Source organism: Oncorhynchus kisutch, linkage group LG1, assembly GCF_002021735.2.
Source record: "Oncorhynchus kisutch isolate 150728-3 linkage group LG1, Okis_V2, whole genome shotgun sequence".
NCBI lineage: Eukaryota > Metazoa > Chordata > Actinopteri > Salmoniformes > Salmonidae > Oncorhynchus > Oncorhynchus kisutch.
Genome location: NC_034174.2, coordinates 48149933 through 48174105, shown reverse-complemented (window position 1 = coordinate 48174105; position 24173 = coordinate 48149933). Strand labels below are relative to the sequence as shown.

Sequence of the window (24173 nt, the reverse complement as noted above, 5' to 3'; positions counted from 1 at the left end):
GGCAAAACTGCTCCAGCTCCTTCAAGTTGGATGGGTTCCGCTGGTGTAGTGCAATGTTTAAGTCATACCACAGATTCTCAATTGGATTGAGGTCTGGGCTTTGACTAGGCCGTTCCAAGACATTGAAATGTTTCCCCTTAAACCACTCGAGTGTTGCTTTAGCAGTATGCTTAGGGTCATTGTCCTGCTAGAAGGTGAACCTCCATCCCAGTCTCAAATCTCTGGAAGACGGAAACAGGTTTCCCTCAAGAATTTCCCTGTATTTAGCATTCCTTCAATTCTGACCAGTTCCCCAGTCCCTGCTGATGGGAAAAACATCCCCACAGCATGATGCTGCCATCACCATGCTTCACTGTGGGGATGGTGTTCTTGGGGTGATGTGAGGTGTTGGGTTTGCGCCAGACATAGCGTTTTCCTTGATGGCCAAAAAGCTCAATTTTAATCTCAGCTGACCAGAGTACCTTCTTCCATATGTTTGGGGAGTCTCCCACATGCCTTTTGGTGAACATCAAACGTGTTTGCTTATTTTTTTACTGTGTGCAATGGCTTTTTTTTAGCCAATCTTCTGTATAGCCCAGCTCTGGAGTGTACGGCTTAAAGTGGTCCTATGGACAGATACTCCAAGCTTCACTGTGGAGCTTTGCAGCTCCTTCAGGGTTTTCTTTGGTCTTGGTCTTGCCTCTAATGCCCTCCTTGCCTGATCTGTGAGTTTTGGTGGGCGGCCCTCTCTTGGCAGGTTTGTGATGGTGCCATAGTCTTTCCATTTTTTAAATAATGGATTTAATGGTGCTCTGTGGGATGTTCAAAGTTTTGGATATTTTTTTAATAACCCACCCCTGGTCTGTACAGCTCCACAACTTTGTTCCTGACCTGTTTGGAGAGCTCATTGGTCTTCATTGTGCTGCTTGATTGGTGGTGACCCTTGCTTTGGGGTGTTGCAGACTCTGGGGCCTTTCAGAACAGGTGTGTGTGTGTATATATACTGAGATCACATGACAGATCATGTGACACTTAGATTGCACACAGGTGGACTTTATTGAACTAATTATGTGACTTCTGAAGGTAATTGGTTGCACCAGATTTTATTTAGGGGCTTCATAGTAAAGGGGGTGAATACATAAGCACTCACCACTTTCCCATTTTTTGGTGTTTAAAAAATATATATACTTTTTTTCTCTTCACCAATTTGGACTGTTTTGTGTCTGCCCGTTACATGAAATCCAAATAAAAATCGGGTTAAATTACAGGTTGTAATGCAAAAAAATGCCAAAGGGGATGAATACTTTTGCAAGGCACTGTATATGAACTATATTTTCGTTCAGTATAGTAGGAATGTTCTCAACAGGCAAACCAGCAAGATCCAAGTTAAACGAATAATACAAAACTAGTTAAACTAACTAGTGAAACATTTCTAAGCACCTCTTTGAGATTCTAACAGTGTCTTCCTCCTCTTCTGTTTGCATACAGGACCACACTGTGCGAATGAGTGATTGATGCCAAATTCGCTCCTTAAGGTAAGAGATCAACTCCTTGTGCCACTCATCATTATAGGGTAAATCCATATAATTTCAATCATGTTCTGACTGCACCCATTTTTGGTCTAAACAAAACGTTGTTAAACTATTTTATAATTTCTTGCGTTTTTTTTATTTATTTTAATTACGAAATTATAATAGTTTGACAACCCTGTGTGTGAGATTAAAAATGGTATAAATCTCAACCGTTTATCTTTTCCAGTGAAAGACATGGATGTCGCTTATAGTTTTGTCTCTTGGGGTACGCAAAATTGGTCAAGTTTGAGCACCTCTTTCTCCTGAATGTTTTGGCATTCATTCCAAAAAGTCACTTTCTGACCTCGTCTTCCGTGGGCAAACATGTATGGAAAGTTTGGTTTAAATCAAAACGCGGTGCTGTCAAACTGTTTGAATTCAAAATGATTTACTCTATAATCAATGCATTTTCTTAATCTTAATCCCACCCAAAAATGGAAGTACCCAAATTTTGTTGGATTATTCTCAAAATGTGATCATGAAGGATTTACGATTAGGCCTCCAGTTACAAGTACCACGCATATGAATTTATAATCCGATCATGACCAGCTGCACTGTGAAAGGGTAATTTTTGGGTTGTCAGAAAGGTGTTTGTCCCTGTTCTCCCAGGGCAGTATGGGTGTGTGTCCCCTGCTCCTGCTGCTCAGTGTGGCCCTCGGGGTCTCTGTCTCAGCCCAGGGACCATCTCTCACCCCCACAGGTAAGGAGGACCCACATGACATTATCACCTGAACAGTCGGAACCTACCGCTTGACACCATTTGACATATTGAACGTTCTTGTAATGTAAAATGCTTGTTTGTATCACTGCAACTCCAATGAAGTTGCAGTTGAGTCATTCAATGACTCAACACTAACATCACGGGTTCTCAAAGTTCGGTCATGGAGGTACGGCAGGGGGTCTCCAGCCAGATCTCTTAATATAACAAAATGGTAATATATATTTTTATATATACAGTTGAAGTCGGAAGTTTACATACACTTAGGTTGGAGTCATTAAAACTCGTTTTTCAACCACTACACATATTTCTTGTTAACAATAAATAGTTTTGGCAAGTCAGTTAGGACATCTACTTTGTGCATGACACAAGTCATTTTTCCATCAATTGTTTACAGATGGATTATTTCACTTATAATTCACTGTATCACAATTCCAGTGGGTCAGAAGTTTACATACACTAAGTTGACTGTGCCTTTAACTTCTTGGCGCACCCATCCCGTTAGCGGGATCATTTTCGTCAACATCCGAATTGCAGAGTGCCAAATTCAAAATAAATTACAAAAAAATATTTAATTTTCATGGAATCACAAGTGCAATATTGCAAAACACAGCGTAGCTCTGAAAGCAAACCAAGCGTTTATGTAAGGACATCTCTCTCAGCAGACGACAAAACATTACAAACAGCTAGCAGCAAAGTAGATTGGTCACGAAAGTCAGAAAAGCAAAAAAATGAATCGCTTACCTTTGATCTTCGGATGTTTGCACTCACGAGATTCCCAGTTACACAATAAATGTTCCTTTTGTTCCATAGAGATTATTTTTATATCCAAAATACCTCCATTTGGTTGGTGCGTTATGTTCAGTAATCCACATGCTCGAGCGGTCACGACGGGGCAGACGGAAATTCCAAATAGTATCCGTAAAGTTCGTAGAAACATGTCAACCGTTTTTTATAATCAATCCTCAGGTTGTTTTTACAATAAATAGTCGATAATATTTAAACAGGACCGTAGCTTTTTCAATAGGAGAGAGCGAGAAAATTTCTGCTCCAAGCTGTTGGCGCATGCAAAACTCTGCTGGCACCCAGCCATCCACTGACGCGATGTGATCGCTCTCGCTCATTTTTTAGAATACAATGCTGAAACTATGTCTAAAGACTGTTCACACCATGTGGAAGCCATAGGGAAAGGAATACGGTTGATATCCCTTTAAATGGAGGGAAGGCATGCAATGGAACAGGGAGGTTTCAAAATAAGAGGAACTTCCTAGTTGGATTTTCCTGAGGTTTTCGCCTGCAATATCAGTTCTGTTATACTCACAGACAATATTTTGACAGTTTTGGAAACTTTAGTGTTTTCTATCCTAATCTGACAATTATATGCATATTCTACTTTCTGGGCCTGAGAAATAGGCAGTTTCATTACGTTTTTTATCCAAACATCAAAATACTGCCCCTAAACAGGTTAAACAGCTTAGAAATTCCAGAAAATTATGTCATGGCTTTAGAAGCTTCTGGTAGGCTAATTGTCATAATTTGAGTCAATTGGAGGTGTACCTATGGATATATTTCAAGGCCTACCTTCAAACTCAGTGCCTCTTTGCTTGACCTTATGGGAAAATCAAAAGAAGTCAGTCAAGACCCCAGAAAAAAATTGTAGACCTCGACAAGTCTGGTTCTTCTTTGGGAGCAATTTCAAAATGCCTGACGGTACCACGTTCATCTGTGCAAACAATAGTACGCAATTATAAACACCATGAAACCACGCAGCCATCATACCGCTCAGGAAGGAGAGGTGTTCTGTCTCCTAGAGATGAACGTACTTTGTTGTGAAAAGTGCAAATCAATCACCGAACAACAGCAAAGGATCTTGTGAAGATGCTGGAGGAAACAGGTACAAAAGTATCTATATCCACAGTAAAATGAGTCTTATATCGACATAACCTGAAAGGCCACTCAGCAAGGAAGAAGTCACTGCTCCAAAACCGCCATAAAAAGCCAGACTACGGTTTGCAACTGCACATGGGAACAAAGATCGTACTTTTTGGAGACATGTCCTCTGGTCTGATGAAACAAAAATAGGACTGTTTGGCCATAATGACCATCGTTAAGTTTGGAGGAAAAAGGGGGAGGCTTGCATGCCGAAGAATACCATCTCAACCGTGAAGCACGGGGGTGGCAGCATCATGTTGTGGGGGTGCTTTGCTGCAGGAGGGACTGTTGCACTTCACAAAATAGATAGCATCGTAGAGGTAGGAAAATTAGTTGGATATATTGAACAGCTCAAGACATCAATCAGGAACTAAAAGCTTGGTCGCAAATGGACAATGACCCCAAGCATACTTCCAAAGTTGTGGCAAAATGGCTTAAGGACAACAAAGTCAAGGTATTGGAGTGGCCATCGCAAAGCCCTGACCTCAATCCCATAGACAATTTGTGGGCAAAACTGAAAGTGTGTTTGCGATCAAGGAGGCCTACAAACCTGACTCAGTTCACCAGCTCTGTCAGGAGGAATGAGCCAAAATTCACCCAACTTATTGTTGGGGAAAGGCTACCCAAAACATTTGACCCAAGTTAAACCATTTAAAGGGAATGCTACCAAATACTAATTGAGTGTATGTAAACTTCTGACCCACTGGGAATTTAATGAAATAAATGAAAGCTGAAATAAATCATTCTCTCTACTATTGTACTGACATTTCACATTTTTAGAATAAAGTGGTGATCCTAACTGACCTAAGAAACGGTGGTTTTACTAGGATTTAAATGTCAGGAATTTTGAAAAACTGAGTTTAAATGTATTTGGCGACGGTGTATGTAAACTTCTATCTTCAACTGTAAATATTACTAACAGATTCAATTCAGAGGGTGTAATATAATACAATGTATGTTCTTGGCCCTGGGCAACATGGGAATATTGGTATCCACAGTACTCCACCAATTATAATTTCTTTCAACTCAATACTTCTTGTATTTCCCCAAATATTTTCTTTATTTTTTATATAAAATGCATCGTAATTTACTTAAACTTCAACGTTCTATCTGCCTCGTGGTAAAATGTGATGATTTGTTTTTTTTTAACCTTTTATTTAACTTGGCAAGTCAGTTAAGAACAAATTCTTATTTTCAATGACGGCCTAAGAACAATGGGTTAACTGCCTGTTCAGGGGCAGAATGACAGATTTGTACCTTGTGTCAGCTTTAAAGCTGCAACAACAAAACATCTCTCTGCCCCACGACAAAATGTGTTGTTGCAGAAAAATCGCTTGAAAACAGCAACATTTTCTCAGAGGCAGGCCTTTAAAATGTTCCTTCCCAGTGCCCGAGACTTGGTCCGTCTGTCCACCCACTGCCGAAGTCATAATTAAACTCCTTGTATGTTATTCTCATCTCACTGAAGTTGTGTTCTGATTATGAAATGGTCCCCGATGAATTAGCTATCACAAAAAGTTTGAGAACCTGTGGCCTTGATGAACTGTATCTCTCTCATAGAAGGTCCAGTCTCCACTGCCAAACCCACGGATTCTCCAGCCACCACCCTCCACAATGTTCCAGTGGCAACCACCACCACCCCTCCAACAACCGCAACGACACTGACAACAACCAGCACCGCAGAGGGGAACATATTGACTGCAGGCCCCAGTGTCACCCAGGTGCCCATTCCCCCTCCACCACCCCCCGGCCCCACCATAGCCCCCCAAGTCCCCACGGGTGCAACCACTGCCCCGCAACCACCCCCTGCTCCGACCACTGTCAGTCGGGGTGGGGAGAATGGGACCACACCCTCTGCTCCGGACAGTCACACAGATCCCTCGCTGGAGACCACCATAGAACCTACGGTGGAAGCCACGTCGCCCGACACTACTAGTGACACTACAACAGGTGTGTGTGTGTGTGTGTGCTTGTGAGTGAAAGGCGAGCAGGTCTGTGTGTGATGTGTAGGATGTTTTTTTTTATGTTGGATAGTAATGATACTCTTTTACCCCCAGGTGGTGGAGAAGACGGCACAGGTAAGAGTGTGTGTATGTTGTCTCAAGTTACAACGTGGTCATACAGCTAACATGAGCACAACATAATGTGCCTTCAGAAAGTATTCATACCCCTTGACTTATTCCACGTTTTGTTTTTACAGCCTAAATTCAAAATAGATTAAATAAAATAATCTCACCCACCTACACACAAATACTCCATAATGACAAAATGAAAACATGATTTTAGAAATGTTAGCAAATTTATGGAAAATGAAATACAGAAATATCAAATTTACATAAGTGTTCACACCCCTGAATCAATGTTAAAATCACCTTTGGCAGCGATTACAGCTGTGAGTCTTTCTGGGTATGTCTCTAAGAACTTTGGGTAGTATATAATATTTGCCTTTTTTCATTTTTTTTTTCAAGCTCTGTCAAATTGCTTGTTGATCATTGCAAGACAGCCATTTTCAAGTCAAAACTATTACTAGGCCAATTGGCGACATTCAATGTTGTCTTTGTAAGCAACTCGTGTATATTTGGCCTTGCGTTTTAAGTTATTGTCCTGCTTCAAGGTGATTTTTGTCTCCCAGAGTCTGTTGGAAAGCAGACTGAACCAGGTTTTCCTCTAGGATTTGGCTTGTGCTTAGCTCTATTAGGTTTATTTTTTATCCTAAAAACTCTCTAGTCCTTGCTGATGACAAGCATATCCATAACATGATGCAGCCACCACCATGCTTGAAAATATGAAGTGGTTGTCAGTGATGTTGTGTTGGATTTGCCCCAAACCTAGTGCTTTGTATTCGGGACATTAGTTAATTTCTTTGCAGTATTACTTTTTGCATTCAGAATGCATGTTTTGTAGTATTTCAGTCTGTACTGGCTTCCTTTTCACTCTGTCAATTAGGTTAGTATTGTGGAGTAACTGCAATATTGTTGCTCGATCCTCAGTTTTCTCCTTTGTGAATTCATCTGTGTTTGAAATTCACTGCTCGACTGTGGGACCTTCAGATAATTATATACTATATATACAAAAGTATGGGGACACGCCTTCAAATTAGTGGATTCGGCTATTTCCGTTGCTGACAGGTGTATACAATCGAGCACACAGCCATACAATCGTAATAGACAAACATTGGCAGTAGAATGGCCTTACTGAAGAGTTCAGTGACTTTCAATGTGACACCTTCATGGGTTGCCACCTTTCCAACAAGTCAGTTCATCTAATTTCTGCCCTGCTTGAGCTGCCCCGGTCAACTGTAAGTGCTGTTATTATGAAGTGGAAACAAGTGGTAGGCAACACAAGCTCACAGAACGGGACCACCAAGTGCTGAAGCGCGTAGCACGTAAAAATCATCTGTCCTCAGTTGCAACACTCAATGACGAGCATCAAATTGCCTCTGGGAACAACTTCAGCACAAGAACTGTTTGTCGGGAGCTTCATGAAGTGGGTTTCCATGGCCGAGCAGCCGCACACAAGCCTAAGATCTCCATGCACAATGCCAAGTGTCGGCTGGAGTGGTGTAAAGCTCACCACCATTGGACTCTGGACCAGTGGAAATGCGTTTTCTGATGTGATGAATTAATAACGCTTAACCATTTGGCAATCTAACGGACGGTTCTGAGAAAGCTGCCTTCCCGAATACATAGTGCCAACTGTAAAGTTTTGTGGAGAAATAATAGTCTGGGGCTGTTTTTCATGGTTTGGGCTAGGCCCCTTTGTTCGAGTGAAGGGAAATCTTAACGCTACAGCAATGATGATTCTGTGCTTTGTGGCAAGTTTGAGGAAGGTGGTTTGTGGTTTCAGTGCACAAAGCGAGGTCCATACAGAAATGTTTTGTCTAGATTGGTGTGGAAGAACTTGACTGGCTTGCACAGAGCCCTGACCTCAACCCCATCAAACACATTTGGGATTAATTGGAACTGCGAGTAAGGCCTAATCGTCCAAAATCCGTGCCCAACCTCACTAATGCTCTTGTGTTTGAAGGAGAAGCATGTCCCCGCAGCAATGTTCCAACATCTAGTGAAAAGCCTTCCCAGAAGAGTAGCGGCTGTTATAGCAGAAAATGGGGACCAACTCCATATTAAGGCCCATGATCTTGGAATGAGATGTAAGATGAGCAGGAGTCCACATATCTTTGGTCATGTAGTGTATGTGTGTAGTACAGAGATTAGGTAGTCATTGAAAAATCTATTATTGCACACAGAGTCCATGCAAACTATGTGATTTAAGCACATTTTTACTTATTTAGGCTTGCCATAACAAATGGGGTTGAATACTTATCGACTCAAGACATTTCAGCTTTTCATTTTTCATTAATTTATAATCATCATTCCACTTTGACGTCATGGGGTATTGTGTGAAGGCCAGTGACACAAGATCTCAATTGATTCCGTTTTAAGTTCAGGCTGTAACACAACGTTTAGAATAAAAGTCAATGGGTGTGACTGCTTTTCTGAAGTCATAAGCAGTCGTGGCAGCGACGTGCCAATAATTAAACTGGCCTGTCGAACACACGCAGTATTCAAGCTCTGCATCTCTCCTCTGTCTGTATACATTTGTATCCGTCCTCTGTGCGTGCAGTATGAGCCGTTGAATTGGAATGGGTTAAATAGTCCCCTACTGCTCATCAGTTTCACTTACCTTACCATTCAATGTGTACAGTGTCCCACAGAGAACCCTGAACATTCCACAGAATAACCAAAAATGACTATAATAGCAATAAGGCACCTCGGGGGTTTGTGGCATATGGCCAATATACCACGGCTAAGGGCTGTATCCAGAACAGCCCTTAGCCGTGGTATATTGGCCATGTACCACACCCCCCCCCCCCCATGCCTTATTGCTTAAGTATTTGCAATATATGACTGGTCCTCATCTATTTGGTTAACCCCTCTGCTTCTGTAAAGTCTCATCGTTTGTGTCGTGTTGACTCTTTCTGCTCTGTAACGACAGTTAACGGCATCGCTACTGTCATTATTATGAAAATGTTATGTAAGACTAATGACGATGCTGTCCAAAAAAACTGTTACCAAGATGTCCTTAATTAGGAGCTCCTGTAATCGGTGCAGAAATCATGGAGTGGACAGTTTCATACAGCCTGTCTGACGCATACTGTTAACTATTAACAGTATTGAATAGTATTGGTTTTCTTTCATATACTTGAGCTGATTTGTGCGCTTGATCGAGCTTGCCTGGTGCGATGGATCCAATGACTTGTCCCAAAAAGTGCCAACCCAAACCCCATTGGGGCACCCGAGACCGGCTCAATCAAATGCCAAATCGAACTTGTACTCATTTTTAGAATGTTGTTAAATTCTCTCTCTCTCTCTCTCTCCCTCGTTCTCTCAGACCAAAATACGCAATCAGATGACACGCCCATCATTGCGGTGATGGTGGCTCTGTCATCCCTGCTCGTCATCGTCTTCATCATCATCATCCTCTATATGCTCAGGTCAGTCATGTTCCTCTGGCAGAAACTACCCACACCACTCATCTGGGTTGTGCTCAAAACTTTTTGTTCATCTTGTACTTGGCCTGTGTGGTCCAGCGGAAACTCGTCCCTGGATTGTGTTCATCAGGCACCAAATAGAAGAACCGGACTGAAACGGGGAGGGGCTTCCTGAACTTGTCCAATAAAAGTTTTAAAAAATATGGCTACATTTTGATATGGTGTACCATAATGAATACACCCTGGTTTTCTCCCCCACAGTCGCGCCTTCAGCCTTATGTCTCAGGGAAACATTTTTAAACGGAAAATAAAAGTTTGGATGCAGGCATGATTTATCTTTGAAATAGAGCTATACAATAGTCAGATATGAGACCCATGTACCATGCTAATGGTGTCGTACACACCTACTCACACAATTCATTACACAATTCATTACACATTGTAAAAGCGCAGAGCAGGAAATCGTTTGCTTGTCTTCTTTCATATACAAACACCCTATGGAGGCCAGTGTGAATGAACCAAGTGTCATAGTAGTTACCATGGCAATGGCCATGTGTGTGACTGTGTGGGTGATATTCTGCATGTACTAGGCCTTCAGAAAGTATTCCCACCCCATCGACTTTTCCCATTTTTTTTATTACAGCCTGAATTGAAATGGATTAAATTGAGATTGTTTCAATGATCTACACAAAATACTCATGTCGAATTTGAATTATGTTTTTAGAAATGTGAACCAATTCATAAAAAGCTGAAATGTTTGGAGTCAATAAAGTATGTTTTGTTATGTCAAGCCTAAATAAGTTCAGGAGTAAAACGTTTCTTAACAATGAAGTCACACGTTGCATGGACTCCTCCTGTGTGCAAAAAAATAGGGTTGATTTTTTTTTTTTTTTTTTTTTTAAACGACTACTGCAGCTCTCTGTACCCAACGCATACAATTATCTGTAAGTTCCCTCAGTCGAGCAGTGAATTTCAAGCACAGATTCAAGCAGAAAGCAGGGATGTTTTCCAATGGTTGACAAATAGCCTATTGGCCTAAAAAAAAGATGGAAGTCCTTTTTTTTACTCCGTTGCCGGTTAGGAAGTGACTGAGGAGGTATTAACAACATTGTAGTTACTCCACAATACTAACTTAAATGACAGTGAAAATAATTCAGCCTTTTCAGAATGAAAATATATTGTTTGCATTTAGGGCGCTAAAGTAATACTGCAAAAAAATGAGGCAAAGAAATGTACTTTTTTTGTCTTGAATACAACTTGTTATCTTTGGGGAAATTCCAACACATCACTGAGTCCCACTCTTCCTATTTTCAAGCATGGTGGTGACTCTATCATGTTATGGGTATGCTTGTCATCAGCTCAGACTAGGGAGTTTTAGGATAAGAAGAAACAGACTACAGCTAAGCACAGGCAAAATCTTAGGGGAAAACCTGGTTTTCTGCTTTTCAAAGACACTTGGGGACATTCTGCAGGACAATTACCTAAAACACAAGGCCAAATATCCACTGGGGTTGCTGACCAAGATGACATTGAATGTTCCCGAGTGGCCTAGTTAAAGTTTAGACTTAAATCGGCTTGAAAATGTATGGGAAAACTTGAAAATGGCCGTCTAGCAATTATCAACAATCAATTTGACAGATATTATTTTTATTTTTTTAAAGAATAATGGGCAGGTGTTGTACAACCCCTAAAGACTCACAGCTGTATTCGATGGCAAAGGTGATTCTATAACATGTACTGACTCTTGGGGTGGGGGTGGTTGAATACTTATTTTACGTTACCAAAAAGTAGTAAATCTCTTCCATTTTGACATAATCGTGTATTTTGTGTAGGTCGTTGACGTTTTAATCCCACTTTGACACTACAAAATGTGGAAAAAGTCAAAGGGTGTGAGTATTCGTGTGTGTCGTATGATTGACAGGTTTAAGAAGTACAAGCAGGCCGGCAGCCATTCCAACTCCTTCAGGCTGACCAACGGTAGATCAGATGATACAGGTAACCGTGTGTGTTTGTTTGTGTGTATATACACACACACGTGTTTTCTGTGTGAGAACGTGCATGTTTTTTCTGTGGTCGTACATTTACCAGAATTTTTATGCATGTCTCTTTCATAGCCAACTTTCTTCATTGTTCTGTGTTCAGATAAAAGTACATTGGTTTTCTGATCATTTACCTATTCTTGGCCAAAGCAGTTAAATTTGATGAATTGTGGCACACTAGCAGTGTTGGATTGTTTTATGGCGCCCCCTTGTGGGCTTTTATTAACACACCCACAGTCAGTTTGGAGAAGTTGTATGTGTAGATTAGAATCTGTTTTAATGTATAACATATTTATCATAATATAACATTTTCTATAGTTAATTCATTTATAATAATTGGTTGGTGAATGTCTCACTATCTTAATTGTTGGCAGTGTCTCAACAATAAGGGTTTTTCTCTTCCCCCCCCTTCCCCTGTGGGCCTCAATCGCCACCTATCTTTCCTGTCCCATTACTTCCCTCCCTTCCTGCTCTTGCAGAGCTCCAGAGTGTGCCGCTATTGGCCCGCTCGCCTAGCACCAACAGGAAGTACCCACCCCTTGTTGTTGACAAGCTGGAGGAGGATATGAATCGTCGCATGGCTGATGACAACAAGCTCTTCCGGGAGGAGTTCAATGTATGGAGTCTGTGTGCACATACATACATGCATGCGTACATGCATACATGCAAGTCAAACATTTGGACACACCTACTCATTCAAGGGTTTTTCATTATTTGTGGTATTTCCTACGTTGTAGAATGATAGTGAAGACATCAACTTTGAAATATCACATATGGATTCTTGTAGTAACCAAAAGTGTTAAACAAATCAAAATATATTTTATATTTGATGTTCTTCAAGTAGCCACCCTTTGTCTTGATGACAGCTTTAGACACTTTTGGCATTCTCTCAACCAGCTTCATGAGGTAGTCACCTGGAATTAATTTGAATTAAGAGGTGGTCCTTGTTAAAAGTTCCTTTGTGGAATTTCTTTCCTTCTTAATGTGTTTGAGTTGTGTTGTGACAAGGTAGGGGTGGTATACAGAAGATAGCCCTACTTGGTAAAAGAGTGTGCAGAATATTTCAATAACGTTGAATGTTTCTTCAAGTGCAGTCGCACAAACCATAGAGCACTATGGCGAAACAGGGTGTCATGAGGACCGCCACAGGAAAGGAAGACCCAGAGTTACCTCTGCTGCATAGGATACGTTCATTAGTGTTACCAGCCTCAGAATTTGTAGCCCAAATAAATGCTTCAAGAACAGACACCTCTCAACATCAACTGTTTAGATGAGACTGCGTGAATCAGGCCTTCATGGTCGAATTGCTGCAAAGAAACCACTACTAAAGGACACCAATAATAAGAACAGACATGATTGGGCCGAGAAACACAAGCAATGGACATTAGACCGGTGGAAATTTGTCCTTTGGTCTGATGAGTCCAAATTTGAGATTTATTTGGTTCCGGCCCGCCGTGTCTTTGTGACGCAGAGTAGGTCAACAGATGATCTCCGCATGTTTTGTTCCCACCGTGAAGCATGGAGGAGAAGGTGTGATGGTGCTTTGCTGGTGACACTGTCAGTGATTTATTTAGAATTCAAGGCACACTTAACCAGCATGGCTACCACATCATTCTGCAGCGATATGCCATCCCATCTGGTTTGCGCTTAGTGGAAATTTCATTTGATTTTCAATAGGACAATGACACAAAACACACCACCAGGCTGTGTAAGGACTATTTGAACAAGAATGAGAGTGATGGAGTGCTCCGTCAGATGACCTGGACTCCACAATCACCCGACCTCAACCCAATTGCGATGGTTTAGGATGCAGTGTACCGCAGAGTGAAGAAAAAGCAGCCAACAAGTGCTCAGCATATGTGGGGACTCCTTCAAGACTGTTAGAAAAGCATTCCAGGTGAAGCAAGTTGAGAGAATGCCAAGAATGTGCAAAGCTGTCATAAAGGCAAAGGATGGCTACTTTGAAGAATCTCAAATATAAAAAATAAAAAAAAATCTCGTTTAACCCTTTTTTAGGGTTACTACATGATGTGTTATTTCATAGTTCTGATGTCTTCTATTATTCTATAATGTAGAAAATAGTAAATCAAATAAAAAACCCTTCATTGAGTAGGTGTGTACCAACTTTTGACTGGTACTATATATATCTATATATACTCTCACATGCACGCACACACACACGCCTTACACACATTACAGTCATCTATGGCCCTGTCAGGACAATAGTATAATTTGTAACTAGAACGCTCTGCGTGGGACTAGCTACTGATTTGAAGTGGTATACTCCCCTACACAGAGCCTATAAGGTGTGTCCCAATAACACCTAATACCCTTAGCTTCCTTTCCTTATTTGCTTTTCGTGGAATTGCAAAGAAGAATATCACTCTAGGGACACACCGATAGGAACATGCATTACAGGGCATTCATCTCAAATAATTGTTACCTGTCTGTGTAGCTAATGGCCCTCTGTCTGTGTGTCCAGGCGCTGCCGGTGTGTCCTATCCAGGCGTCATGCGACGCGGCCTCTAAGGAGGAGAACAAGGAGAAGAACCGATACGTCAACATCCTGCCATGTGAGTCCCCAACGCAGAGCTAAAGCCCAATTCTGTTTAGAAGTAGCTAGCATTGCATGGAACTGCTTGTTACCTTATCCAAAAAACATCCGTTGGAAATACATTGTCAACGTTGCGAACAAGAACGAATCGTAATTCAGGAAGTTGTATACAGCAACTGCTAGACCCGGCTAGTCTCTGTAAAAGAGCTAATTAGCAGCATCGAGCGGTGTTCTACGAAGTATGTTTTACTCTCGTGGATTTCTATTCCTTGGCTTCGATCGGCATGTATTTGACATTTGGCGCTATTGTGTAAATGTTACATGTAGCTCCTTTTTTAAAACACAGGCTTGCCGCTCATCTAATCAAGGTTCTGTTTGTGTCTGTTTCAGATGACCACTCCAGGGTGCATCTGTCGTCTCTAGAGGGAGTTCCAGACTCTGACTTCATCAATGCGTCCTTCATCAACGTGAGTGACGCCACAAGCCATGGACATCGATGACAAGCTTTGTTTGACGTGTTTTTTTAAAATAGTTTTTTATATTGAGCTACCCCTTGGCCAGTTCTCCCTTGTCAGAGAGGTCTTTTGACCTCCATGGGACTCCCTGGATAAATAAAGTTTAAACGGATCGCTAAAAGGTTGCGTTAGAATGGTGACACATTCATCACTATATTCCTCTCTCGCCGTCCCTCTGTGTCGCTCTCCTTTGCTCTCTCTTTTTATAAAAATACTATTTAATTTGTAGAACGCATGTCCCACTCTCTTTTCCTTTTCTGCCGTCCTCTTGTTCTCAGGGTTACCAAGAGAAGAACAAGTTCATTGCAGCTCAAGGTAAGGTGGCTATTCTAGCTAGCCGCTGGGATAGGCTCATGTAATGCACCCTATTCCCAATTTAGTGCCCTACGTTTGCACCAGAGTCATTGCATCCTATTCACTACGTAGTGCACCAAATAGGGAATAGTGTTCCGTATTGGGACGCAGGCCCCGGATTAAAGCACCCTGTCTCTCGGTTCCATTCAATCTGATGAGCTTTATTGGCATCGTAATATGACGACATATTACATTGCCAAATCAAACATACAGGTTTGTATTTAATCAGTGATGATAATATATCTCTTCTGTCTCAGGGCCAAAGGAGGAGACTGTAAACGACTTCTGGAGAATGATCTGGGAACAGAACACCGCCACCATCGTGATGGTGACCAACCTGAAGGAGAGAAAAGAGGTAGGGAAAGAAGGGGGTGGGGTGAAAACTGGGGTGTGTTCAGGAAGGTGAAACGTTCAGAACGTTGCCTATTTTAACAGTTTTAAAGGCATTTATAATATATGTTCTAAGAAATGTATTTAGATCTGAACCGTTCTGTAAACTTGCACCCTCCTGAAAAGACCCCGGCTCGGTCTTTCTTAGTAGAGGCTATATGAAGATGATGGGGTATGTTCAGCATGTCAAATTTCCAACGTGAACGTATGAGTGTACAACTATGAGTGTTTGTTTCTTTTCATTTGAAAGAAATCCATACAGCGGCAATCTCTCTGTGTGTCTCAGTGTAAGTGTGCCCAGTACTGGCCTGACCAGGGCTGCTGGACCTACGGCAACATCCGGGTCTCTGTGGAAGACATGATGGTGCTGGTGGACTACACCATCCGCAAGTTCTGCATCCAACAGGTAACCTTGGCATCCCCCGTCTCCCTCTTCTCACCTCTGTATCCACAGGTACGCTTCTCTTCCCTCGTTTATCCTCTTTTCTCCTGGCTCCTCTCACCACACCATCTATCAAACCCATGCCCTACAGACACCAAGCATTCTCTAATGAACAACACACTTAGCAGGTCTCTAAAATGTGAGCGAGGTAAAGGTTAAGGTGAAAATGGCACTAAGCTTGTATGATACTTCAAAACAGTTATACTAAAGGTGTCTCTGCCACCCCCCCCCCCCCCCCCACCCCTCTCTCTAGGTGGGGGATGTGGGGGGTAAGAAGCCCCAGCGGCTGGTGACCCAGTTCCACTTCACCAGCTGGCCAGACTTTGGCGTTCCCTTCACACCCATCGGCATGCTTAAGTTCCTCAAGAAGGTCAAGACCTGCAACCCCCAGTACTCCGGCCCCATCGTGGTCCACTGCAGGTCAGTGTGTGTGTGTCTTATTGGTGGCAGCCGAGGTGGTTCACCGATGCCAAGCTAATGCCTATATTTTAGCTGAGTGGGCTAACACGACACCGGTTCAGTCACACACTACAAAGTAGCTTTCTGTTTATGTTAGTTTCTGACTCACGCTCTCTCTCTCTACCTGTGTGTGTCGGACTGTGTATCAGTGCGGGGGTGGGGAGGACCGGTACCTTCATAGTGATAGACGCCATGTTGGATATGATGAACACCGAGAGGAAGGTGGACGTCTTTGGCTTCGTCACGCGCATCAGAGCCCAGCGCTGCCAAATGGTCCAGACCGACGTAAGTTGTTATGACCACAACATTACCCAGACTGCAATAAGATTACAACATAACATTATTACCCTGACTTGAATAAGACCCCACAACATTATCCTGACTTGAATAAGACCACAACGTTACCCTGACTTGAATAATGCCACACACTCACATCATTATAATGTATGAATTATATAAACAGGCTTCCACTCAAGTCTCAAATTGGTTTATTTGAGTGTGTGGGTATTACCTGTTCATGTTGTGTTCTCTTCTGACACCTCTTGTGGATGTATAATATGAGCATCGCAAGTATATTAAAAGTCTAAGGGTTTCGCTCTCTCTACTTCACCCTCTTCCTTCTCCCCACAGATGCAATACGTGTTCATCTTCCAGGCCATGCTGGAGCACTACCTGTACGGAGACACAGAGCTGGAGGTGACCTCCCTGGAGTCCCACCTGGCCAAGCTCTACGCCCCCTCCGCCGCCGGCTGTGGGGGCATGGAAGCAGAGTTCAAGGTGATTTTGTTTGTCTGGTGTAATGGAATAGTCCCAAAAGTGCAAGCTAAATCAAGCACACCTCAGCTACAAGTGTTTAAAAGGATTTGACCATAGCACATCTATTTGACTCAAATGGAAGAAAATTGATGGTAGTTTTTGATGTTGCAGTATGTTTTGCTACGGTGTGCACTAATGAATATGATTCAAGTTTAAACTGTTGCAGTGGCAGTTGACTTGAGAGCATTTTTCCCCCTAGGTAATTTTTTTCAGAGTCTCTGAATGCTAAGCCTCTGGTTTTGTCTCCCCACACAGAAGCTGACCTCCATCAAGATCCAGAACGACAAGATGAGGACGGGCAACCTGCCGGCAAACATGAAGAAGAACCGAGTTCTCCAGATCATCCCATGTGAGTTGACGGCTTCTACTGTTCCAGATACCTTGCCTGAGACCTGAAGACTTGTTAGCTCCCCGAGCTAATGCCTAGGCTTTAGCGTAGCAGATTACTGCAGTCTAATGTTAGTCGGTCACAGAACTCCGTGCAATGTAACCTGTTTGTGGGTGTCTTGTAGACGAGTTCAACAGAGTGATCAATCCAGTCAAGAGAGGGGAGGAGAGCACGGATTATGTCAACGCTTCCTTCATTGATGTGAGTAGACTGTCGCACTGCGTTACGGGTTTTGATGGTTTTGAAAATTAGACAAATTAACAGAACTTTAGCGCCAATTCAAGTAACTATTCACATGTAGGTTGAATGTAAGGATAAGCCTGTCTTGAAATGATCGTGGAGGTAGAGAACATTGGCGAGGGTCTGGGAAGGTTACACAACTGATAAAGGCCGAAATGGCTCCTACAATGGTTGTTGTGGAGGTGTGTGTGTGTGTAGTTTCGTGTGTCCTAGCTGACCTGTGTGTCTGGTCCAGGGCTACCGTCAGAAGGACTCGTACATGGCCAGTCAGGGCCCCCTGCAGCACACCATCGAAGACTTCTGGAGGATGATCTGGGAGTGGAGGAGCTGCTCCATAGTCATGCTCACTGAGCTGGAGGAGAGAGGACAGGTATGGAGAGATGGACCTTTTACTCAGCCCAGTCATGCCATGCCAGAAGTAGAGAGAACAATTATTGGAAGGGGAAAGTCCTCTTGTTGGTCCGTTTCCCGGTTCTGTCTTGTCATTAGAGGATCGTTCTCTGCTAGTTTAACTACTTCCTGGAGCTGAATGCACAGTGCCATGAGCCTGGGAAACGACTGCGCTTCACATACTTTGTCTCTTTTTCCTCCGGCTCTCTCTGCCTTTCTCTCTCTCTCTCTCTGCCTTGCTCTTGCTCTCTCTCCATCTCCCGCTCTCTCTCCCATTTCTCTCTCTCCCACTCTCTCCATCCCCCGCTCTCTCTCCATCTCCCGCTCTCTCTCCATCTCCCGCTCTCTCTCCATTTCCCGCTCTCTCTCCATTTCCCGCTCTCTCTCCATTTCCCGCTCTCTCTCCATTTCCCGCTCTCTCTCCATTTCCCGCTCTCTCTCCATTTCCCGCTCTCTCTCCATTTCCCGCTCTCTCTCCATTTCCCGCTCTCTCTCCATTTCCCGCTCTCTCTCCATTTCCCGCTCTCTCTCCATTTCCCGCTCTCTCTCCATTTCCCGCTCTCTCCATTTCCCGCTCTCTCTCCATTTCCCGCTCTCTCTCCCATTTCCCGCTCTCTCTCCATCTCCCGCTCTCTCTCCCACTTCTCTCTCTCCCACTCTCTCCATCTCCCGCTCTCTCTCCCATTTCTCCATCTCCCGCTCTCTCTCCATCTCCCGCTCTCTCTCCATCTCCCGCTGTCTTTCTGTAGGAAAAGTGTGCTCAGTATTGGCCCAGTGATGGGGTGATGGTGTGTGGTGACCTCTCCATCGAGCTGAAGAGGGAGGAGGAGAGTGAGAGCTACACTGTTAGAGACCTCCTGGTTACCAACAACCGGGTGAGGACAGAGGCCACCTCGAAACCCATCCAAAACACCATCTGCACACACACCCTAAGCCAAGGTCAACTGAATTCAGTTGACTGTCTGTGCGTCTTCAGAGTGTGGGTGTGTCTCCCTTACGTTCTCTTTCTTACTCGCTCGCTCTCTTTAGGAGAACAAGGCTCGTGCGGTGAGGCAGTTCCATTTTCATGGCTGGCCGGAGGTGGGCATCCCCAGCGACGGAAAGGGGATGATCAACATCATCGCCGCGGTCCAGAAGCAGCAGCAACAATCTGGCAACCACCCCATCACTGTCCACTGCAGGTAACCTTCACCTAACGTTCTAACAATGTTCGAGTCAATACCTTTACAGAAATGTGTAACCTAACATCCAACTCTGTGGCATTTGCCATTTATTGTTGTGGTTTTTTTTGTGGGTGCGCGTGCGTCTAACCTTGGTTTATCTCTGTGTGTGTGTTGTCAGTGCGGGCGCGGGGCGGACGGGGACCTTCTGTGCCCTGAGCACGGTCCTGGAGCGGGTGAAGGCTGAAGCCATCCTGGATGTCTTTCAGACTGTCAAGAGCCTCCGGCTGCAGAGGCCCCACATGGTGCAGACACTGGTGAGGACACACTATGGACATAATTTATCACACAAAAAGAGAAAAATTATATATATACTGTAAAGCTCATTATAATCTGCTGCGCAATGTAATTATACACCTTTAATGATGTACTTTTTATAATGTGTTTGGCCAACTGTTCACTGCATGTGATGTATTTAGGAGTTGCAAGCTTAGGAACTCGCATTCAGTAATATGCCTTCCTGTCCTTTTTATTATTATGGTTAACTCGCGGCCAAAAATCCTCGTGAATAATGTGGAAAGTATTGTGAAAACGGTGCTGCTTAGTGTCTAGCATACCATGTTAGTGTCTAGCATACCAACAACAACATGTGAACACAAGTAAGCTAGCGTAAACTCCTCAATGAGCTCTTGGTTCACCTAGTTAGAAACTCCACTTTTTTTTTTCCCCCCCTCAATTTCTTCTTAATAGGTGATCATCACCAAATGAGACATTGTCTGTGTGTGTGCTTGAGTTCATTTACTTTTGAATCGTTTAGCAGACGTTAAGTGCCTTGCTGAAGGGCAAATCGGCAGATTTTTCGGTTACTGGCCCAATGCTCTTAACCGCTAGGCGACCTGCCGCCCTTTTCTCTGCTGTTTTTAGACGGCATTGGAAACAACTTTTTCGGCAACTTTTGCAATTCAGTTTGTGCAAATGAATTGATCTTGGTTGTGTACTTTATATTTTCTACTCATCATTGGGATGTTCTCTCTCGTGTTTAGGAGCAGTACGAGTTCTGCTACAAAGTGGTCCAGGAGTATATCGATGCCTTTTCTGACTACGCCAACTTCAAGTAGGGACCCACACAGGGGACGGACATCCGTACACAGTCATAAACACACACCAAACCCACACGTACCCGACGGAAAGAAAACAAACTGTTCACGGCTTAGATGACTGGGCAGCCTGCCTGCACAGAGGAAAAGGGAATGGAAGTTTTGTGACGGAGCCAAGTGCAGCGCTGCAGTGTACCGGAGGGAGTGAATATCAGAGATGCCTTCTTGAATATTTTGTAATATTGAGCTTGTTAATACGGGCCCCTTGTCCCTATCCCCCCACATCTATCCCCCCACATCGACACTCCCCAATCCACCCAATGTACATATACTGTACTTATCCTGTCACATTTGGGGGTTTTGTTTTTAGATCAAGTTTAAGTTTGGCTGCATTTTTAGGGTGACGTTATGTGTTTTATGGGTATGTGTGTGTACATAGACCGTGCCAGTCAAAGGTTTGGACACACTTACTCATTCAAGGGTTTTTCTTTATTTGTACTATTTTCTACATTGTAGAATAATAGTGAAGACACAAACTATGAAGTAACACATATGAAATCATGTAGTAACCAAAAAAGTGTTAAACAAATCAAAATATATGGTATATTTGAGATTCTTCGAAGTAGACATCCTTTACCTTGATGACAGCTTTGCAAACTCTTGGTGTTGTCTTAACCTGGAATGCTTTTCCAACAGTCTTGAAGGAGTTCCCACATATGCTGAGCACTTGTTGGCTGCTTTTCCTTCACTCTGCGGTCCAACTCCTCCCAAACCATCTCAATTGGGTTGAGGTCAGGTGATTGTGGAGGCCAGGTCATCTGATGCAGCACTCCATCACTCTCATTCTTGGTCAAATAGCCCTTACACATCCTGGAGGTGTGTGAGGTCATTGTCCTGTTGAAAAACAAATTATAGACTCACTAAGTGCAATGCAGAATGCTGGTTACGCTTGCCTTGTATTCTAAATAAATCACTGACAGTGTCACCAGCAAAGCACCATCACACCACCTCCTCCATGCTTCATGGTGGGAACCATACATGCAGAGATCATCCGTTCACCTACTCTGCGTCTCACAAAGACACGGCGGTTGGAACCAAAAATCTCAACTTTGGATTCATCAGACCAAGGGACAAATTTCCACCGGTCTAATGTTCATTGCTTGTGTTTCTTGACCCAAGCAAGTCTCTTCTTCTTATTGGAGTCCTTTAATAGTGGATTCTTTGCAGCCATTTTGACCATGAAGGCCTGATTCATGCAGTCTCTGAAGAGTTGATGTTATGATGTGTCTGTTACATGAACTCTGAAGCATTTATTATTGCTGCAATCTGAGGCTTGTAACTGTAATAAACGTATCCTCTGGAGCAGAGGTAACTGGGTTTTCCTTTCCTGTGGCGGTCCTCATGAGAGCCTGTTTCGCCATAGCGCTTGATGGATTTTGCAACTGCACTTGAAAAATGTCAAAGTTCTAGAAATGTTCTGGATTTCCTGACCTTCATGTCTGTCATTTCTCTTTGCTTATTTTAGCTGTTCTTGTCCTGATATGGACTTGGTATTTTATAAAATAGGGCTATCTTCTGTATACCACACTTACCTTGTCACAACACAACTGATTAGCTCAAATGCATTAAGAAAGAAGGAAAGAAATTCCACAAATTAACTTGACATGTCACACCTGTTAATTGAAATGCATACCAGGACTACATCATGAAGCTGGTTGAGAGAATGCCAGGTGTGTGCAAAGCTGTCAATGCAAAGGGTGGCTACTTTGAAGAATCGAAAATATGGTATAGATTTTGATTTGTTAAACACTTTTTTTGGTTACTACATGATTCCATATGTGTTATTTCATAGTTTTGATGGTTTCACTATTTTTCTACAATGTAGAAATAGTAAAAATCAAGAAAAACCCTTGAATGAGTAGGTGTGTCCGAACTTTTGACTGGTACTGTATATAAATCGTATTCTTTAGAGGTGTATGTCAAATCGAGAGTCGGAAATGGTGTTTGGGTTTTCTTCTCTTTTTTTTTTTTGCGGTTGAGTGACTTGAGACTTACGTTGTTGATAGCTTTATCTGATTCAGGCTGAAGCTAAAAGCTGATAGATCTTCCTTAGAGGAATGGATTTACACAGCCAATCAGAATTAATCTGTGCGCACACACACACACATTACAGCTGGCCAGGAGCACTTCCAGAATTGGCCTAGCCAATCACATGATGTAAACTCTTTCTACTAGTTTTCCTTTGAGTTCACAGTTCACACAGAGGTCAAGGAGCCATGGCATTAGCTAAACCCACCGTTACACAAGAGCATAGCATCACACAGCCAATGATTTCTCAGGGCACAAACACACTATGTGTGTGTTTTAAAAGGGAGCCATGTGCCAAACAGTCTCTTCAGATGAAGGGTGAAGTTGCACCTAGATGCTGTTCTTGGGTCAGTTTTGCGTTTCCCACATTCATAGTTAAGCATAGGATTTGGGGATGGCGAGCTGATCCCAGATCTAAACTTAGGGGCCACTTTTCCTCCAAGGAGCGTGTCTCCATCTGCGAGCCAGGTCGTCGCAAGCCACATCTCTCACACACAGTCCAAGACATTGTGGCTTTGCCGCGTTTGTGTTCAAGGACATAGAAAACAATGTAGTTTAGGTGTACCTGCACCTGCCCATTACATTTAAATATATTTGACGTTTGATATTCGATTTATTTTCGGTATGGGCAACTTCAAATTCCATAAACGTTGCCGTCACAGTGGATTCTGTGTGTGTAGAACGTTTATGGAATTTGAAGTTGCCCATACCGAAAATAAATCGAATATCAAACGTCAAATATATTTAAATGTAATGGGCCTGTTGAAGATTAGGCCAACAATGCATTCAAAATAGCCTATGCATAATGAAAATGAGTAGGAGGCCCGAATGTTGCCATAATACAATTATTATTTCAGAATTTCCATTTAGAAAACGACATAGATTATGGGTCAAATAAACCAACCACGCAATTACTGTGCATTTCCTATCATTTTGTAATGTAATGGAGATTCTCATGTATTCATATATTTAATTGCTTACAATTAGAATGGGGGAAGACATTTCCTATCTATTATTTACGTATCATTCCATTTACTTGTACTCCATTGCAGATATTTATTTTCAGTATAGGTTGTTTGAGAAGATGGCGTCAAAATGTGAAGACATCCCTCTCTGTTTTTTCAACTGGGGCCTGTTCAGGATGATGAAATGTTATAGAATGTTCCGATAGAAATGTGTTGTGTAGAACATATTTGTTTGTTTGTCATATGTAATGCAGATTTGTCAGCTCTATTCAATATATTTCTATCTGCCACATTTAGAATGTTTCACCATCTGTTGTGGCACCTCAATACTGTGCTGTTAGTGTTTTTATGACTAATACTGAGCAATGTTTTATACTTTAATGCTGTTGCTTTGATACTCCCACCCCAAAGGATTGCATTGTTACTTGTATTGTTGAAACATGTGACATGGAATGTTTGCAGTGATTTAAATTTTTTTCCTTTTTTCATTCAAAATGGCTACCTACAAGGGCAGCTTGGCTAGAAACACACGCTCTGGGTTTGTGGATGAGGCCGCCTTTAGTTGCGATTGTAATGAAATATAAA

General features: G+C 42.7%; 1 protein-coding gene across 4 annotated transcripts in view; it reads left to right on the top strand.

Annotated features, from left to right (window-relative positions):
* The window catches only part of LOC109892219 (receptor-type tyrosine-protein phosphatase alpha), a 44999-nt gene extending 21732 nt beyond the window's left edge, over positions 1 to 23267 (top strand). For 2 of the 4 annotated variants that reach the window (XM_020484660.2, XM_031826281.1), the window contains exons 2-23: positions 1468 to 1514; positions 2160 to 2250; positions 5761 to 6150; positions 6258 to 6278; positions 9592 to 9694; positions 11613 to 11686; positions 12210 to 12346; positions 14213 to 14303; positions 14675 to 14751; positions 15078 to 15114; positions 15411 to 15508; positions 15794 to 15949; positions 16239 to 16405; positions 16594 to 16729; positions 17075 to 17221; positions 17516 to 17609; positions 17773 to 17849; positions 18124 to 18258; positions 19028 to 19153; positions 19308 to 19459; positions 19620 to 19755; positions 20482 to 21052. In XM_020484660.2, the coding sequence (XP_020340249.1) occupies positions 1494 to 1514; positions 2160 to 2250; positions 5761 to 6150; positions 6258 to 6278; positions 9592 to 9694; positions 11613 to 11686; positions 12210 to 12346; positions 14213 to 14303; positions 14675 to 14751; positions 15078 to 15114; positions 15411 to 15508; positions 15794 to 15949; positions 16239 to 16405; positions 16594 to 16729; positions 17075 to 17221; positions 17516 to 17609; positions 17773 to 17849; positions 18124 to 18258; positions 19028 to 19153; positions 19308 to 19459; positions 19620 to 19755; positions 20482 to 20556 (2541 nt within the window). In that variant the 5' untranslated portion in view covers positions 1468 to 1493 and the 3' untranslated portion in view covers positions 20557 to 21052. Of the gene's footprint in view, positions 1 to 1467; positions 1515 to 2159; positions 2251 to 5760; positions 6151 to 6257; positions 6279 to 9591; positions 9695 to 11612; positions 11687 to 12209; positions 12347 to 14212; positions 14304 to 14674; positions 14752 to 15077; positions 15115 to 15410; positions 15509 to 15793; positions 15950 to 16238; positions 16406 to 16593; positions 16730 to 17074; positions 17222 to 17515; positions 17610 to 17772; positions 17850 to 18123; positions 18259 to 19027; positions 19154 to 19307; positions 19460 to 19619; positions 19756 to 20481 lie in introns of all 4 variants that reach the window. The other 2 variants (XM_020484668.2, XM_031826286.1) reach the window with 2 other exon arrangements.
* The last annotated feature ends 906 nt before the right edge of the window (positions 23268 to 24173 follow it).